The sequence below is a fragment of the Scardinius erythrophthalmus genome, assembly GCF_964197995.2.
Source record: "Scardinius erythrophthalmus genome assembly, chromosome: 24".
In the NCBI taxonomy this organism is placed as follows: Eukaryota; Metazoa; Chordata; class Actinopteri; order Cypriniformes; family Leuciscidae; genus Scardinius; species Scardinius erythrophthalmus.
In genome coordinates this window covers 30,158,117-30,179,143 of record NC_138244.1, presented here as the reverse complement: position 1 = coordinate 30,179,143, position 21,027 = coordinate 30,158,117, and the positions used below count along the sequence as shown (strand labels likewise).

At 37.0% G+C, this 21,027-nt stretch overlaps 1 protein-coding gene across 1 annotated transcript; it reads right to left on the bottom strand.

Annotated features, from left to right (window-relative positions):
- Positions 1-336: 336 nt before the first annotated feature.
- Positions 337-17,595, bottom strand: LOC308684652 (immunoglobulin lambda-like polypeptide 1; the record flags this gene model as incomplete). Its single annotated transcript, XM_081355903.1, has 5 exons — positions 337-832; positions 2,036-2,084; positions 2,762-2,816; positions 6,645-6,763; positions 17,473-17,595. 5 exons carry the CDS (start codon positions 17,593-17,595, stop codon positions 516-518), a joined length of 663 nt encoding a protein of 220 aa, XP_081212029.1. The 3' UTR covers positions 337-515.
- Between the last annotated feature and the right edge of the window lie 3,432 nt (positions 17,596-21,027).

The following is a 21,027-nucleotide window of genomic DNA, read 5'->3' as shown; positions in this document are numbered from 1 at the left end:
CTGATTATTGATTTTGATCTTTTTTTATGATATTTTTATATAATAAACTTTTTAATCTCCTATAAATGTAATGATCAGTTTGTCTGCGCTGCTTCACTAAAGCAGAAGTGAAAGTGTTCCAGTCCAGATCATGTAACCAATCAAAGAGTGAGACTGAAAAGCCCATTTGCATTGTCAGGGTGGAGTGATTGTGATCCTCTCAGAATAGAGCAGCTCTGTCTCCAGAGACCATGTTCAAACCCCAAGAGCTTTATTTGACATTTACTGCTACATCAACCTTCTGAAAAGCACCTGCATCTTCATCTGTTAGTTGAATGATGTTGTCAGACACAAAGTGAACTTGTTGAGAAGCTTTATTGAATGTTGCAGCAAACACAGCAGATTGAAAGATCACACACACACACACACTCAGTTTCAGTATTGAGTTGTAAATCACTACAGCTGCAGCACTAGACTCATGTGAATCCTGCCTGACACAGGACACTCAGATACGGCTCATCTTCAGGAGAGAAACATCAGCACTCAGAGCTCTTGTGGAACGAGACCTCATGAGGAGCTCCATCATGTGTTACTCTGCAGACGTACAGCTCTCCCTCTTCCCAGCGTGCTTTGCTGAGGGTCAGGACGCTACTGCGGCTGTAGCGGCCGTCCTGCTGGCTCTCTGCGCTGGTCAGAACCCCCTCGGTGACCTCTGACCCGTCCAGTGTCCAGCTCACCAGCGCCCCCTGTGGAGAGTAAGAGCTGAGCAGGCAGAGCAGTGCGGCTGAGTCTCCAGAGATCTGCAGAGAAGAGGGCGGCAGCAGAGACACTGAGGGCTTCACTGTGGGACCAGCTGCAGGAGACAAACACAACACATTCACACACACACACAACACACACTGCACTGCACATTCACAGCAGAGGAATAATGCTGCTCTAGTTTTAGATTAAATCATTATAAAACAATATCAGTAACACTTTATTTAAAGCTTTCATACATATTGCATTATAAAAGTATTTTAATGCATTAATTATGCACTGCTATATACATTAAAATGCATGAATGATCTAATCAATAAGTGTAACAGCAGTTATAACACATATTATCTATTATCAGGCCCATCTGACTGCTTTAATTCCAGCAATTATTCACTCTGAAAATAAATATCTTAAATTTTGAGATATTCACCTGAACTGAAAATGTAACTCAATTTCAAACAGAGTTAAAACACAATTGAATCACACAGAATGAACAAAACACTGAATTATAAGCACAACATGAGCAAAAGAGATTCAGTATCATTGACTGAACTACAGAAAGGAGCAACATTTACATTCTGATGTCAAATCTCTTTTTTCCATGTATGATTTCTACAATAAAAGATGAACTAAATATGAACTCAGTGTAGAAATAAATGAAGGAAAAACAAACCTGTAATAAACTGATTAAACTCATAGTGAGACGCAGTGTGGAAATATGTTTAGAATTTTATTTAATTTTTTTATATATATATATATATTTTTGTTGTTGTTGAAAGGAATAATGCTATTCTTATAATAATATCATTGTTTTAGATTAAATAATTATACAAAAATATCAGTAACACTTTAATTAAAGCCTTTATACATATTGCATTATAAAAAGTATTTTTAATGCATTAATTATATATTGTTTTACACATTATAATGCATGTATAATCTCATCAATAATTGTAACCAAGGTTTTAACACATTATAATATTATCTATTCATTGTTACACCTCCAAAAAATTATAATACACTAAAACTCATGAAAAACAACCACTTTAAAATGTAACAAGGAATTTGCAAATATTATAAAACATTTTAACTTTGGTGACAGTTATTTATGAAAACATATATGACATTATAACATACGCTATTGATACCTTTATTATACATAAAAGCTTCAAGTAAAGTGTCGCCACAATATCTAATAATCATTATTATTAATAAATGTTGTTCTTGTTTCCACTGTAAAACACTTTCTGAAATCAAAATTGTATTTTTTATTAGGTGATTAAATAGACAGACTTACCGATCACCAGTTTAGTTCCTCCACCGAAAGTCCACCACAGTGATACAATCTAATGAAACGCTCGTACAAAAACCTCTATTCCACTCGAGTGAACACACACTCCAGCAGAGAGAGAGAAACAACACTTCAACACACTGATATTAGAAGATCCTCAGCTCTTCTCAACACTCACTCATTCAGATTTGACTAAATGCTTTCTGATATAACACTGTTTAAAGAAATATATTTGATGAGCTGTGACCTCTGAGGTGACCTTTGACCTCTTTGATCATGGATGATGTTGTGGAGTTTCTCATAATGATGCTTCTGTTCTTCATATGCAGATCAATCATCATGATTCACAGAAAAACCTGCAGCTTCAGACTTCAATCTTCAGTGAAAATCTCTTCAAATAATGAGTTTATTGAATATTAGAGCCAAAGTCAATAGAAAGTGTCAACAATGAAAATATAAAAGGTATTTTGCATGTTCTACACAGTCAAGCATGTTTTCATATTCAAGGTCTGTTCTAAAAGTATCTGGACTGGTTATGAATCTCCACACAAGATCATGAAACGTGAACAAGCTCTAATATGTCTCCATCTTTAACAGCCTGTTTCTTCTCCATTTGATGATTTCAGACACACATGAGGCTTCATGATAGATGGAGTGACACCATGAACTCTGATTAGAGATTCACAATCAGTCCTGATACTTTCTGAACAGACTCATGATTCATGATCTTACTTTAGTGATGGCGGGTTCATCTAGTGGAAGTGTAGCAGTGATGATGGTCACATGACTGAATATGGACACAGAGATGGACGTTCATCTGCACATCCTCAGTGTCTCAGGAGTCACAATAAAAATACTAAATAAAGTCATGATTCTGTAACTCTAGTGTATATTAGTTTGTTCTCAGCACAAGCTGTTGTAAATCCTGCCCACTTCTTTGCATTGTCAGCACATGCTTCAGTGCTCTGAGAGTGTTTATAGTGCTGTGAGTTTAACACTTCATGACTGAGAGCAGAACACAACACAATCTTCATCATCACACACGACTAAACTACAGCAATGAACACAATCAACATCTTCATCTGGACCATTGCACTGCTTATTCAAGGTTTGTGTAATACAGTTTTTATAATGAATATTGTTTCTCTTGAAATGTTAAATATTTTTATCATATACTGTATATCGTTATATATATCATTTTCATTTTTGTTTGTGTTTTCTTTCAGAGTGTAGAGGACAGATCACTGTAACTCAGAGTCCATCAATAACAGCAGTTCAACCAGGAGAAGAAGTCAGAATAAACTGTAAAACCAGCAGTAATGTGTATAATAATGATTACTTAGCCTGGTACTCACAGAAACCTGGAGAAGCTCCTAAACTCCTGATTTATAGAGTGAACAGCCGTTATACTGGAACTCCATCTAGATTCAGTGGCAGTGGATCTGGCAGTGATTTTACTCTGACCATCAGTGAAGTCCAGACTGAAGATACAGGAGATTATTACTGTCAGAGTTATCACTGGATCAACAGTAAACATGTGTTCACACAGTGATAAAGAGTCATACAAAAACCTCTGTCAGTCAGACGTCACAGTGACTGCACTGATACAGCTGAGAGAAACTGCAGCTGCTGATGGAGGATCACAAACTACACAATATCAAACCTTTCACAGACTTTATTCAATATGATATGAATTAATTATTATGATGTAAGTAAACATGTAACATACAATCTAATATCCCTTACTAAACTGATCTAAAATGTGTAGAAAATGTGGTTACACTTCAGAATGCTGTTTCTTACTGCATAACTAATAAGGAATCACTGAAGAACTAATGGGTAATTCTTCATTAACTACTTCTTCACTACTGTTAACTACTAAGGAAGATGTGTTACCTAATCAGTATGTAATAGAATTTTATGATTGTGTTAAGTAACAGTTAGTTAATCAATAACTAATGAATTCTGTCAAATCTCCTGAATAACTACTATTAATTATCTACTAATTAAGGTTCAAGAAAAATAACTAAGAAGTAACTAATGAACAGTCATAAAAACTGCATTGAGTTGTGCCCTTCCTTATTTACTAATGTTATTACAGTTTTTCTCGATTGCTTAAACACATTTCTTGAAACTATGCCTCGTATTCTCAAAACTGTTAACACAAATCCACAACGTCTCACCCAGTTCCCCAAACATCATATTTTCAGGTCAAAATTAAGCTCTACACTCAAAACCATTCACTCTTGCTGAAAAGCCCTCACAAACACACACACGCACACACACACACACACACACACACACACACACACACACACACACACACACACACACACACACACACACACACACACACACACACACACACACACAAGAAACAGAAGACACAACCAGTGGATACATTGGCACATTTTTATTCATTCATGTACTACACAGTACAACACACACACAACAAAAACAAACAAATCATTTTTTTTCCTGTTTTATTCTTTTTTTTTTTTTTTATATATATATATATATATTTACTTACAGTAAGATGTGTGTGACCATCATATGACAGTAAAAGAGCACACACAAACCTTATTCTAATATGGAACTGTATTGGAATGGTAAAGAGTGTTGGTCGTGACAGGAGGGCCTCCACTCAAGGAGACAATATGATGAACACGTCTAAGAATGTTCCACATATGGCTGAAATACCATCATTTGCCTAGAAAGATAACATTCTGGAGTCAAGACTATAAAGGAGAAAGGATGCCCTCCCTTCACTGTCACACTCTGTGTCACTCTGTGTGACTGTACGACTGCTGGCCTTTTCTTGCAAGAGAATACACCTCATCAAAGACTATTGGAAATGTTTGTCTCTTATTCACTCTCAGAAAAAAAGGTACAATTTTGTACCAAAGAAGGTACAAACCCTTGTCACTGGGGCGGTACCTTTTACTGGTACAAAATTGTACCTTAATATAGAGAAACAAATTTGTTCCATTCTAGTTTGTACCTTAAAGGACATGATTTGTACCATGGGCAACCAAAATGTACCTTTTGTTTTTTAAAACTTGTTGGTACAATATTGTACCTTTATCAAAGGTACAAATTTGATCCTTTAAGGTACCACCCCAGTGACAAGCCCCTTTGTACCTTAAAGTCCCTGTAAAGGCAATTCTAAAAAAAAATTCTAAACACATTATAAATGTTAGAAATGTATTGCTAAATCATATTACAAAGACTGTGAACTGTGAAGTACTGAATTGTGGAGTTAGACCGTTAAACAGTTTTTCACCATTGCTGTGTTCCGGATTTTTTGGGCGGGGCTAAAACGGGGGCTCGATGACGCACTGGAGCCCCTGAGCTCCTGGACACGCCCCTACTTGATGACGCACTGGAGCCCCTGATGCTGGCCCCTCCCCTAACAATATAGCACATTCACATCAGTTTGCCGATCGCGAGTTACTGTCAGTACTATTAGTTACTACATCCTACAGTTTGCTAGCTAGCTATGCCTTCGTCACGGAAATGCGTATTACCTGGATGCGATCACGTACAAAACAGATCGGTGTCCTTATTTTAATTTCCGAAAAACTATCATATCAACAAGAAGTGGATTAATTTTGTGAAGAGCCACCTTGATGGAGAGCTGAGGATCACCGCCAAAACCCGCCTCTGTAGTGATCATTTTACACGGGATAGTTTTATAAACTTTCGTCGGAGACAACTGGGATTCATTCACTGATAATCCGCTGTTACTGGTGAATGGGGCCGAACCGACTATCTCCCGCCTCGGCGATCATCCTCCCGTCGCGCCGACAACTGGTGCCATCGTCGGCAGTACGTGCCCACCAATGAGTGTAAGTTGCCTTGTGTGCTTATGTTATAATTATAGTAGGTAGTCCAGGCTCGAACATGTATGGCTTTGTAAAACAAATTAAGCTGCTAGGAGCATCCATTCCGGCTGTAGCGGTGACAGTTGAGTGTGGCGACGGTAGCTTTCCCGCGAGTGGGCGTGGTTTCAGCGCAGCCAGCGGACACGCCCCCAGCGTTTGAGAGCAGAGACTACTGCTCATTTTTTCAAGATTTTGATAGCTTATTTTATGTACTTGCCGGCTTTTTTTTATCATTCAGATTTGGCTGGGTGGCTAATAACACATTTTTCTGTGGTGTGACAAACTCAGAACACATACTTAATTTTGACTTTACAGGGACTTTAACTGTGTCAAATTTGTTCCTACGAGAACTATTAAAGGCTATTTTTCTATTGAATAATGTGCACATTCAACAACTGAATCCAAAAGGCATCAATTAAATAATTTCTGTAAATACATATCAAATACATATGAACGTTTGAATACTTTCATTCCAACTTTACTTACAGTAAAGTATTTTTTTGTGTAAATACATCAAAGACTTCACAATACAATAAAGACTTAGCAAAATTAACAGAATATCACTTCTTTAAAAAGATTTGAAAGAACTTAAAATGCAATTACACTAAAATGTTACAGTACATAAAATATATTTTCTCATCTACAACAAAGCCAGCTGTTTTTTTTCCCATTTTTCACACAATACCCTTGCATTTATTTAACTTTTTTAAAACACCATCCTCCAACCGAACTGCTTGGCAATTTCAGATCCCTCCATTTTTACACTGCTGAAGATTCTCCTCTCACTGAAGACACGTCCAGTCAAGAAGTTCCCAAGATCTGCAGAGTGGGTTGAGATAGCCAGTTCTTCCTGAACATAATGAAGAATCAATATTAGTAAAGACAGATGTAAATTTATTAAATTTATACTCCCAATGACAAGCTCAAATTTGACCTCTAGACTTAAAGGGATAGTTCACCTAGAACTGAAAATTCTGTCATTTACTCGCCCTCAAGTTGTTCCAAATCTGTTTACTTGAACAAAAAAGAAGATATTTTAAGAATTGAAAATGAAACCGTTGATGGGGCCCCATTAACTTCCATAGAACATTTTTCATACTATTTTCATACTATGGAAGTCAATGGGACCCCATTGACTGTTTCATTTTGTGGGTGAACTACAAATCCTGCAACATCTCGTTTGGCATCCATGTAATGTGCTTCTATAACGGATTTCAGCTTAGCCAACCTCAACAATTTTACTTAAAGGGTTAGTTCACCCAAACATTTTTCATTTGTTCATCTTCGGAACACAAATAAAGATATTTTTAATGAAATTCTGAGAGCTTTCTGTCCTTCCATTGGGAGCAATGCAACTAACACATTCAAGGCCCAGAACGATAGGAAAGACATCATTGAAGTAATCCATGTGACTCCAGTGGTTTAACCAATTTTATGAAGCGATGCAGGTGCTTTGTTTTAGCAAAAAACACAATTTACCACTTTATTTAGTAGGGGGAGCACTACGACGCATGCGAATTGTGTTGACTCAAGACCGGGTGTTGTTCTGTGAATGTGCTTTAGATAATATTATTTTGTAAATATAGAGGTAAATTATGTTTATTTTTGTTTTGGCAAAACAAAGCTTACATCGCTTCATAAAATTAAGGTTAAACCACTGGAGTCACTTGGATTAGTTTAATGGTGTCTTTACTACCTTTCTGGGGCTTGAATGTTTTAGTTGCGTAAGCTACCAATGGAGGAACAGAAAGCTCTTGGAGTTCATCAAATATATCTTCATTTGTGTTCCGAAGATAAACGATGGTCTTACAGGTTCGGAATGATATAAGGGTGTATAATTAATGACAGAATTAAAAAAAAAATGTTGAACTATACCTTTAAGGAATCCTGGAAATACCTTAAATCAACCACAGCATGCATTCGGTCCATTTTCTGGAATAACTGAAATGCAGATAAGAAAACAATTTTCACACACACACACACACACACACACACACACACACACACACACACACACAAAAAACTTTCTGCATTTTTACATTTTCCACAAAGTTTTAAATGATTCACTTAAAGCTTCATACAAAATACCCAGAAAAGTAAAATGTTAAACTAATCCATTTGAATTGAGAAGTTTAGTAAAAAATGTCTGAAGAGACTACCACTTAGTATAATAAACAGATTAAATTTAGGATTTTATTCACATTTAAACATTGAACAAACAGAAGCTCGACCGCACTTGCTTTGACAAGCGAGAACAAACCTCAATGGTTCTTGCGGAAGCTCAAACGTGCTGCAAAACACACGAGAATGAACATCATCGGTTTTCGCACGTCTAGCAAACAAGATTGAGCTTTCGTTTACCGCAACTGATGTGTGAATTGATGAATATATGTGAATAAAAGCCTAAATCTGTTCATCATATAAAATGATCGTATCTCTACAGAAAAACTTGGACTAAACTGCTCAATTCAAATTATTTTACGATCTCTTTATTATGGTAGCATACAGGTATCAAAAGACATTTTGAAATTTAATTTGCAAAATGGCAATGTAATATATAAAATGGCAATGTATTTCTTATTTAAATTTACATTTTCCATACCATATGTGCAATGTTTGGGGCAAAGTGACAATTCAAATTCAATAATATAATTAAATTAGCCATCTCCTACACTTGTTTTAACATATAATTTAAACATATTACAAAAATGATTAGAGATGTTTAAAGGCATAATTCACCCAAAATTAAAAAAACTCTGTCATTAATTATTCACTCTCATGTTGTTCCAAACCTAAGACTTTCGTTCATCTTTGGAACACAAATGAAGATCTTTTTAATGAAATCTGAGAGCTTTCTGTTCCCCCATTGACAGTCCATGCAACTAAAACTTTGATGCTTCAAAAAGTTCATAAAGAGATCGTAAGACCAATCCATTTGAATCGAGCAGTTTACCGTAGTTCAAATTTTCTGAAGAGACATGATCGCTTTATATGATGAACAGATTTCAGAAGCTCAACCGAACATGCTTGACACGTGAGAACAAACCTCTTTCTCAAACGTGCTGCGCAACACACGAGAATGAACCTCATTTGTTTTCGCATGTCAAGCGAACATGCTAGAGCTTCCTTTTACCGTATCTGATGTGAATTGATGAATAAAAGCCTAAATTCAACCTGTTCATCATAAAGGAAGCACAAAATTTAGACTAAAACACAATTCATATGGATTGGTTTTACAATCACTTTAGGAACTTTTTAAAGCGTCAAAGTGGTAGTTGCTTAGCTGTCTATGGGGGGTCAGAAAGCTCGTAATTGATGAGTTATTGATGAAAGAATTTTCATTTTTGGGTGAACTAACCCTTTAACATGTTCAGTGTAAAATTGTAGCAAAATGATAATTTAAATGCTATTTTTCTTAATTGCATTTACACTCACAGTTAAGACACTTATGATAGCATTTTTATTAAATACCCGCGATGAACGTGGCAAAATTCAATCTGGATTTAAAAAAAGGATTCCGAGACGATCATTGCATCAAGTGCCTTAACTTTGAGTGTAAAAGCAACTAGGAAAAATAACCTAAATTATAATTTTGCTATAATATTTGCTTGAACATTTTAAACATCTAAAACATCTAATTTCTGTAATAAATTTCATTTTTTATTTTGGAACTTATAACATTTTCAAATGCATGTTTTAATTTTATGTTAAAGCTAGTGTAGTAATGCAAATTATTATATTATTGATTTTGAATATTTTTTTTGCTCCAGATGTTGCACATACTGTAATTGAGATAGTTCAGATACTTTTTGCTCCTATTTTATCTGTGCAAAGTCTATTAAGACTGAAAACAATGATTGAGCTGCATCTGATAAAGTTTAAGCAACTTTTTCCTGAGAATAATGTAATTCCTAAGCAACATTATATGCTACATCTCCCTGCTCAAATTCTTTCACTAGGCCCTTTGATAAGGCATATGTGCATGAGATTTGAGTCAAAACACTGTTTTTTCAAGCAGTGGTCATCGAAATTGAACTACAAAAATGTCTGCAAGTCACTTGCAAACCGTAATCAACTTTTTGAAAGTTGTCAAAATGAACTTGGTACTGAGCATCCTATTTTTGTACATGAGAAGGAATTGGGACCTGTTTCAGAAGTGACAAATATGGAGTACATTACAGCAAAGATTAGAGATTTATTGGGGATTGATGGCATTCAACATGCAGTTGCAGTGAAGTGGCTTATTCTTAATGGTAACAAGTACATCAAAGAAAAGTCTCTGATAATCATCCGTGCAAATGGGAAAGTGCCTGTCTTTGGACTTATAAAGAACATTTATGTTGTAAACTGTTCACTGTATTGTTTTGAATATCAGCTTTATGAGACTCTGGATTTGAATAGAGATCTACTAGCGTATGAAATTTCTGTACCTAATCTAGCTCAGGCAACAGAGTTTATAGATGCTGAAAAGCTAATCGATCATACATCTTATTATCTAATCAGTCTCAAAAACAGTGCATATGTTTTGACAAAATATAACCTTGATGATGTTATTGCTCTTAAAACTGGGTAATTAAACATACTGGATGAGGTTTGGAAGGAGTGTGGTGACTTGTGTGGTGAGTTGTAAATGTGTTGATGTTGACATAAAACCACGGTATTTGTAATAAATAATGTTAATCAACAAGTCCTGTGTGTGATTGAGCATTTTTTACTGGGCAACCTTAAAACAAGTTCTTAAAGCTAAAAAAAGTCTTAAAAGACACAAGACTGGCCTCAAACGATGTCTCTCACATTAATTTATCTTAATTTGCAGGTAAACTTACTAACTTTAAGATTTACTAACCAAGTAAGAAAAAAAAAGATTAATAATCTTAAAACCATCTGAATAATCTTACACAATCTGATCTTACATAGTATTTTATTCTTAAAACAATATCAATAAGAATTTACAGCTAGATATAAGATTGCAAATCTTTGCTAGATCAGGAGTTTTTGCAGTGTATAGCCTACATGACGGACGTATGTGGTGTTAGGTTGAACTGAACATCTACGTTTAAGAAGCACTATTTGATAGGACTATTTAGAACTATTTGTAATCAACGTCTCGCTGATGTTAGTGCTACATTAAACTTATGCTAGCTGCAGCTAGACACTTTTAAATGATGGGTCGCTAATACTGTCGCACGTCTTTTCCAGAAATGCCAAGCTTAAAAAGAATTCGCAACAAAAATGACAAACTATTACGGGAGTCTGCTGCTAAGTGCATGCGTCTGGATAGATTTATGATACGGTGAGTATCAAGTTCAATCCCAACAGTGACAAGTGTCTTACTAAGAAGAACACATTCTTAATGTTCGGATCTGCTGCTGATGTTATGGATAGCAATAACGTTATGCCACAGTGTTTTAGTTGTGCTGGTTTGTTGTATTTTCTCAAGGGACGCAGTAAGTCAGTTTTTACTAAAAATCTATTTGCTAGTACTGGGTGTCCGCGGGGTTGTAAAAAGTATTAAAAGGTAGTAAATGAATTTCGCCAAAATTAAGGGCATTAAAAAGTAATAAACGTAATCTGACGAGGTATTAAATTTCCGAACCCCCATCCAACTATGAGTTTCAATTTGTGTTAAGTGCAGGCCTTTCTTCTAAAATTCCAAAAATTCGCGTGGATTTATTATGTTGAGAGTAGGACCTGAGCGATATCATGTGACTTGGTGCTCGTTCGCGCGCAGCGTGTGCTGAAACAAACGGAGTACCCGGCTGGTTTGCTGCTAAACCTGCTTGCGAGTTTGCTTCTATTTCAGTCATTTAAGAGACATCAGGGTTATTCCTGCATTTAATTTTTTTTTGGCTGCCGCTAAAGCCTTATTTGATCGGTGAGTGGCCTAATGTAGATGATGACTGCTGCGCTTGTGACAGGGTGCATGTTAACTGAAAGAACGAGCAGAAAGAGAGCCCTGGTCGCGCGCGCACTCTCTCCACTCTTGCTCTCTCTCATCCTCTCTATATTAATCAAAATCTATTGACACGACGGTAAAAGGCTTTTATTGGCATTTATATTGTTTCTATTGTTGTGTGAGGGTGTATACCTTCTGGATGTAATGGCTATCTCTCTCTCTCTCTCTCTCTCTCTCTCTCTCTCTCTCTCTCTCTCTCTCTCATTAAAAAATGTTTTTTTATTAAAAAAGTCATAATCCATGTCTTATTCCAAATTACGATGTTATGGTATCTGAATGGGAAAACCATCGAATTGTACTCAATGGCCTTTGTGCCCTGTCATATGGCCTTGGTGCCCCTAAAAAAAGAAAAGGTGGAGGCCAAATGGCCTTGCCCCTAAAATGACATAATTCCCACCCTGGTTCTGGCGTTAGCAGACATTACAGATGTTGTGTCATGATGCACAGAGGCTCCTCTGGTCTGTCACCCTATATCCTGAAGCTAACATTATTGTCAAGTAACTTCTTTCTCAGAAGACGCATGCGCTGATCGGATGGACCTTATAAGCAGCCTATCAACGGGGCAGCCTGAGAGTTCACAGTTTCTAAATGTTTTCATTGTTGCGCTCTCTCTCTCTCTCTCTCTCTCTCTCTCTCTCTCTCTCTCTCTCTCTCTCTCTCTCTCTCTCTCTCTCTCTCTCTCTCTTTCTCTTAAGGAATTTAAGCACTTTCAATCCAGTTTGCAGTTCTTTAAACTGTTGTCTTCGGTTGCAAATCACTGCAATGATTTTGGCCGTATTTCGGCGAAATAAAACGTGGCAAAAGTGTGAGCGCAGAAAAATGGAAGTCAGATCATATTTATTATGCGTTAGCGTTAAAGGGATAGTTCACTTTGAAATTAAATTTTGGTATGTTTTAGCTTACCTCAATGGCATCCAAGATGTAGGTGTCTTTTTTTCCGCAGTAGTTTCAATTTTGATATTTTTAGGTCAAACCGTTCTTGTCTGTCAGTCATATAATGCAGGTCTATGGTCACTGTCTCAAAGAGCATGCACAAAGTCCAAATTAAAACAATTCCCCATCGTCCAAATTAAACAATTCCCCGTCGTAAGTACACATTGATGGCCTAAGACACGAAACGAGCGGTTTGTGTGAAAAAACGAACAGTATTTATATCGTTGTTACCTCTTGAACAAAGCCGCGTCCAAATGATCTGAGGGCGCGGGCGGGTATAGATAAACTAGAAGTCGCCTTGGCTACTGCAGTTCATTGGATAGAAACCGTAGCCAAGCGACATCTAGTGTATATATCTATACCTACCCGCGGGCGTGTATAGATATATACACTAGATGTCGCCTTCGCTACTGCAGGTCATTGGAACGAAACCGTAGCCAAGGCGACATCAGTGTATATATCTATACCCGCCTGCGCCCTCAGATCATTTGGACGCGGCTTTGTTCAAGAGGTAACAACGATATAAATACTGTTCGTTTTCTCACTCAAACCGCTCGTTTCGTGTCTTAGGCCATCAATGTGTACTTACGATGGGGAATTGTTTAATTTGGACGATGGGGAATTGTTTTAATTTGGACTTTGTGCATGCTCTTAGAGACAGTGACCATAGACCTGCATTATATGACTGACAGACAAGAACGGTTTGACCTAAAAATATCAAAATTGAAACTACTGCGGAAAAAAAGACACCTACATCTTGGATGCCCTTCAGGTAAGCTAAAACATACCAAAATTTAATTTCAAAGTGAACTATCCCTTTAAGCTGCAGTTTCACAACACATGAATTACACTTACGAAAACCAGTCAAATGTTGTACTTTTTTTTTCTTGCGCTTGAAACGTGATTTACACTTTTACAAATCTTCTCTTGCGCATGCAGATTTAATTTACGCTTGCAATCTTATGCACACTTTCACAAATCTTACCCTGCGCATGCGATTCTTCAAGGCATCATCTTACCTTCATAGTATACTTCCTCAAAACCTGTGATTGCTGCATCTAAGGCTGTGTGTTCATCGGCCCCTGTAACATCCAAACAAGATTTAATGTTAGATCTGTCATTTATGTGATCAAAAGGCTACTACATCATAGACAAATAAAATCTAAAAATTATCTTCAGTTATGTAAATCTTTATGTAAATTAGTAAAATAAGCATTTATGTGTGTAATGTAAAGTGTTGACAAAAGCTTAGGCCAAATGGATGACATTATAGCACACATTCAACACACACACGGCTATCTGATGTGTGTTCATCTGGAAGATGTGTTTTTAAGAGTTTCTGCCATACTGTACGTCTGTCAAATGTCCTGTCAAATATTAAACACACATTTAGGAAACGTCTATGTTGCATTTGGTTACGAGTGAATCCGCACTTTTTTTAAACAAACGTTTATCAGATGTTTGTACACAGTTAAAGCAATGCTGTCAAGAAAATGATGTTTAACAAATCTTGAGAAGTGTGTGTGCTTAATGAAGCATGACTGGTAGCTATATGAAAATTCAACGTTTTATAGCAACTTAATATAATTAATATCAATATTTAATATATATTAACCTCTTAACCAGCACCCCTATTTTTGAGAATTTTCTGAAAATGACATACCCAAATACAAATGTCTGTAGCTCTTAAACCCTATGGTCCACATTCATAACTCTGATCTTTTTTTGAACTAGACACATGAAACTTTATTCAATTAATGTCTTCAAATCAATATTGTCCTCGTCAGTTGTTAAATAAATGCAATTTAAATAATAATAATGACTGAATCAATAATGATTCTGTCAATATAACCTTCAGAAATGTGTGTATAATAGCTTAGCATTTCTCAACATGAGGAAGTTTTTGAAAAAATGTGTGTGTGACTGATCTACAGTCTTCAGGATAATGATTTAAATAGAGAGAGTCACTTTGCATTGTCAGCACATGCTTCAGTGCTCTGAGAGTGTTTATAGTGCTGTGAGTTTAACACTTCATGACTGAGAGCAGAACACAACACAATCTTCATCATCACACAAGACTAAACTACAGCAATGAACACAATCAACATCTTCATCTGGACCATTGCACTGTTTATTCAAGGTTTGTGTAATACAGTTTTTACAATAACTATTAATTATCTTAAAATGTGAAATGTATATATTTGTCATATACTTTATATCATCATCATATATCATTTTAATTTTTGTTTGTGTTTTCTTCCAGAGTGTAGAGGACAGATCACTGTAACTCAGAGTCCATCAATACCAGCCGTTCAACCAGGAGAAGAAGTCAGAATAAACTGTAAATCCAGCAGTAGAGTGTATAATAATGATTTCTTAGCCTGGTACTCACAGAAACCTGGAGAAGCTCCTAAACTCCTCATATATAGAGCATCAACCCGTAATACTGGAACTCCATCTAGATTCAGTGGCAGTGGATCTGGCAGTGATTTTACTCTGACCATCAGTGGAGTCCAGACTGAAGATACAGGAGATTATTACTGTCAGAGTATACACTGTCCTAGTAGCTGTGTGTTCACACAGTGATAAAGAGTCGTACAAAAACCTCTGTCAGTCAGACGTCACAGTGACTGCACTGATACAGCTGAGAGAAACTGCAGCTGCTGATGGAGGATCACAAACTACACAATATCAATGTTTACCACAGTTTCTAAAAACTTAAAAAAATAAATATAAATGTATCTGTTGTAATATATTTGATATGAAATAAGAGTTAGAGCTGATATTGATTATGGCACTGGGATGTTTTATTGTCAGTGTTTCAGATCACAGTATGAGAGCGATGCGGAGTGAAGCAGAAACACCAGCTGTTTTTAATGTGTAAGTGTTTAATAAAGTCAGTGGTCTTCACTATTGTTTTCATGACAGCCACACTGATGGGGCGAAGTCAACAGGAGAGACACTTTTACTGCAAAGTATCAAAAGTTACATCCAGTCATAAATTACCATGTCTAAATATCATTCTTTATCATTTACCAGTCAAATTTGTAACTGAGAGATCATTTCCCTTAATGACAAAAAAGCAGGATTAGAATATATTCATCCTAGATTTTAATTTAATTTAATCCTAATTTATTGTGCATATATGTCACGGGGTGACAAAAAGGCAGGCGGAACCTTTTTTTTGAGGGGGGCGTTTCCCCGTCGGAGCCGGTTCCGGTTTTGACGTGATTGTCGATCGCGGGGTAATGAAGGAAGAAACGAGTGTCAGCTGTGAGTGATGAGGGAGGCGATCAGCAATTGGGACGTGTGTCTTAACAATGGATATGAAAAGGCATTTTGGTGTGAGGAAAAGGAGGCAGAGGACATGTGAAGGCACGAGGAGAGAGGACATGTGAGGCACGCAGCACGTGAGCGGCCGCGGATGCAGTGAGAGAGAGAGAGAGAGAGAGAGAGAGAGAGAGAGAGAGAGAGAGAGAGAGAGAGAGAGAGAGAGAGAGAGAGAGAGAGAGAGACGTTTAAAATTCTTTACTCAATCAATAATTACATTACACACTCAACATTAATACAATAAATGTTCAAAAATATTCACCAAACATGATAAAGAGTTTTCTTCACAAAACACAAACAAACCGCTATTTACACACCATTTGTTCATAAATTCACCCATATTTCCGGTAATTTTAAAATATATATATTCTGCCCTTATTCTTGATTCAACAAGTGCTGTAAACAGAGTCAAAACTTTAACAATTCTTCCTTCCAGAGCAAGTCTGCAAGTCTTCCACATAGCTAATTTTGCTTGCCCAAGTATAAAATTAGCAACAGTACAGCGATCCTTGTTCACTTTAGAATACCTACAGCCATAAATAAAAAGTAGCCTACTTTGTTAAACTCAAAACCCAGCCCATCAATAATTATTTCCAGCAATGCAAAGTCTACATTAATCAAGTGCCCCACTTTAGTAAAACCTTTCTTCATGCATAACTTAACTATACTATTAGACATGCAAACATTTCCTAAAAAAGGATTTAAAAACAGTGGTTCATTTAAACCATAATGATCATTTTCAGACCTATACAGCCTAAACACTTCCCAAGATTTCAAAACCGATGCATAAAAATTAGCACCAAATGTGACATTTTCAATAAACGGTGACATCAGAAACAGTTGCTTATCAAGATCACTACTACAAAGGGATCTTAGTAAAGTTAGTCTAAAAGACACCCAAGGGATAAAATCTCTAGAAAAAAGCAGCCTTTGGCCAGATTTTAGTCTCATGGCTCTGATTTTAGCTGATAGTTCAATCAGTCCTTGACCTCCTTCATTTACTGGCAAATATAGGATTCCTGAAGGAAGCCAGTGGAAACCATCCCAAAAAAACCCCACAAAGTCCTTCTGTAGTTTTTGTAGTAGTTCTTTGGGGGGGTCGATAACAGTCAAGCGATGCCACAGCATAGACGCTGCTAGATTATTAATAACAAGAACCCTTCCTCTGTATGACAATTGTGGGAGAATCCATCTCCATTTCTGTAAACGACCAGCCACCTTTTCATAAACGCCTTCCCAGTTTTTCTGCATGTATTGCTCTGTTCCAAGAAAGACCCCCAGCACTTTAAACCCCTCTGAACTCCAGGGGCAGCGCTGAGGAAGTTTGGGAACAGGCCTACCTTCTTCCTCCCATTGGCTTTTTGATACATGTCAAGAGCCACTTCCAGCTTGCACACATCTTCATTGGATCTTATTATGACAGTGACATCGTCAGCATAAGCACTGAGTTTAACGGGTACCATCTCTGATACAAAAAGGCCCGCCGTTGAAACTCCACGAAGTTGACGCCTCAGAACAGTTAGCAACGGTTCAATGGCTATGGCATATAAAATACCTGACATACTGCATCCCTGCCGTATGCCTCTGCCAACTGAAAAAGGTCTTGTAAGTGAACCACTTATTTTTAAGAAACTATAAATATCAGTATACAATAATTTAACATAAGAACTAAAAACAGAACCAAAACCGAAAGCTTTAAAACATTTAAACAGAAACTCATGATCCACACGATCAAAAGCTTTCTCCTGATCTAAAGATAAAAAACCCACATTAACATTATTGTCTCTGGCAAATGAGAGATCAAATCACGAAGCAGAAACAAATTATCAAATATTGTGCGTTTTGGAATACAAAATGACTGGTCTGCGTGAATTATTGTCGATATATGGAGTTTTAATCTATTAGTTAATGCTTTTGACAGAATCTTATAATCCACTCCAAGCAAAGACACTGGTCGCCAGTTTCTTATATCCGCAAGATCACCCTTCTTGGGTAGCAAAGTGATAAGTGCTCTTCGTAGACTCAGCGGTAAGGTGCCTCTTTCAAAGCACTCTAAGAAAACTGAGAACAAGTCTTCTCCAATCACTGACCAAAACCGCTTATAAAATTCTGCCGTTAAGCCATCCAGTCCCGGAGCCTTTCCAGAAGACATGTCTGTAATAGCAGCAGTCAATTCACTTAAGTGCAAAGTCTGATCAAGCTTGGCCTTATCACTCTCCATCAGATGAGGTAGATCCTGGAGAAGTGTTTCTGTTATTTCTCCATCACATGGCTCTGCTTTGTAAAGGTTTTCATAAAAAAGCAGTGCTTGAGCAATTATTTCATGTTCATCAGTTGTTTCACCTCCTTCAGGAAGTTTCAGACGACTTAAAGTTTTTTTATCAACAACTTTCTTCTCCAAACTGAAAAAAAAAAGATGTTGGGGCATCCATGCAATTAAAGGATGTAAACCTTGCCCGAACCAGAGTCTCTTTTGCTTTCTCTTCCAGGAGATTGTGGAGAAGAATTTTCCTAGTTTCCAACACTTCAACAGTACTTCCATCATATTGTTCAATATTCAGCTGCAAAATGTCCTGTTCAAGTTTTCTCATTTCACTTCCAAGAGTATTCTTATTATGTGCAGTATACTTCTGGCAAAACATCTTAACTTGAACTTTACTAATATCCCACCACTGACTCAGGGATTTATACTGAGACTTACTCTCTCTCCACATCTCCCAGAAAAGTGTAAAAGAGTGCACAAAGTGGTGATCCTGCAAAAGCTTATTGCTAAAGCGCCAGTAGGGGCATTTAAATGTGCTCTGTGCAGAAGTGATATTGACAGACACATAATGATGGTCTGAGAAAGGAGTAGGAATAATAGAACTATCAAGAAACTTTTCACAAAAACTTCTTTGAACATAAATTCTGTCAAGTCTTGCTGCAGAAACCCTATTTGAATTTACTTTTGTCCACGTATATTGTTTTACATCAGGAAAAGCTTCTCTCCAAACATCCACGAGATCCTGATAAATGATCAATTTTCTAAAAACTTCTGCTGACGGCCTATGAGGTTCTTCATGATTTCTGTCCACTGTGTGATCTAAAGTGCAGTTAAAATCTCCAGCCAAAACAATAATTCTCCCCTGTGGGACACTGCTTAATGCTGTATGAAGTTTCCCAAAGAAAAATATACGTTCAGTCCCAATATTGGGGGCATATACATTGAAAAATGAAAAATCGAGCCCACGTAACGCAACATCTACTCTCTGCATTCTACCTGGTAGAACTTCAAAAACGCTCACATTTTGTTCCTTAAACTCAGCTCCAAGAAGAATAGCCACTCCTGCACTGTTACTTGACCCATGACTCAAAACAACCTGTCCATTCCATCCACTCTGCCACTGGATTTGATTATTAACATCCGTGTGTGTTTCTTGTAGAAAAACAACACTACTCTTCTTCATAAAAATATACTCAAAAAGACTAGTCCTTTTCAAAGCCTCACGACACCCATTTATATTTAATGTGCTAAATTTCAAAGGTGCCATGAAAAAGAGTAAAAGAATACCAGACAATAAAAAACCTCCACAAGGGTTATTTGACAACCAAAACATACTCATTTTTTACTTTGCAATTTCAAAGAACTTCTAACGTTGCTAAGAAGTTTCTTGAGACGGTACCATTTTGGTTTATCAAGCTCATCAAAAGAAGCCTTCTTCATAGCCAAGGCGCCGGACAATAAAAACAACTTCACAACTTTAAAAAACTTTACATCAGGGAAATATGATACAGCTGAGAGAAACTGCAGCTGCTGATGGAGGATCACAAACTACACAATATCAAACCTTTCACACACTTTATTCATTTATTATGATGCAAGTAAACATGTAACACAATCTTATATCACTTACTAAACCGGACACAAATGTGGAGAAAATGTGAGTGGTGCTTGTCCCTGTAAAACTTGCCACTACAATGTAATCGAACTGTAGGAAAGTCAATCACTTTAATTGCACTTCCATCCTTCACCACTAGAGGACGGATCTTTAATATTACTGAGTTCCCTATCTGTCAGCAAGAGAGTTTCTCTGGGCACTTCAACACTTCCTTTATTTCCAAAGGAGAATATTCTCTAGCAAGATAATATCTCAATAAAAGAGAACATTTCCTCTAAAAGACGCTTGTTTCTCCCGGTCGAGTTTGCAGATGAGTTAGGCGGTTCCCCTGCGGGTGAACTTCATTTCTAGAAATTAACAGACATTAAAAGCCACACACACATTAAAAGCCGAAAATGTGCCATTCGTGTTCAGAAAAATAACTACAATAATAATAATGCAGTTACCTTTGTGTTGCGCTTTAACTTTAAACAGAACGAGTACGTCTTTCTTGAAGTGCACATTGTAGATCATAACAGAAATTAGCACAGCCAAAACTGATGAATGATTGAAACCTCTTCCAGCAGCGGTCGGGACGAGTAGAGCGCAGTCTGGACGGTTTAGAAGTTGCAGATGTCCTGATCAGGCCAGTGTGCTCATGATGATGGACAGGAGTCATAGTCCCATACTCCATTTCAATGAAGTCATTCAACTGTGCTCTCAGAGTTACAGTTATATTCATAAAGAGCCTTCGAGTCCCACCAGGTGTAATCCACGTTTAGAGAGTTGGGTCACTCTCCCACTCTTTACTGTAGATACAACTGTATATTTATGCCACTTTGACACACTGATCACTCGAATATACAGCTACAAATGATCTCACTAAAAACCTGTCAGTCATGAATGATCACGTCTGATTGCTGATCTCTGATTGGCTGAATCAGATCTGCAGTGGGCCGGTGTATTTACACATCATGATGACTGATTTTATGGACTACATGCACACTTGAGTTTTGTTTATTAACCAATTAGTCTATA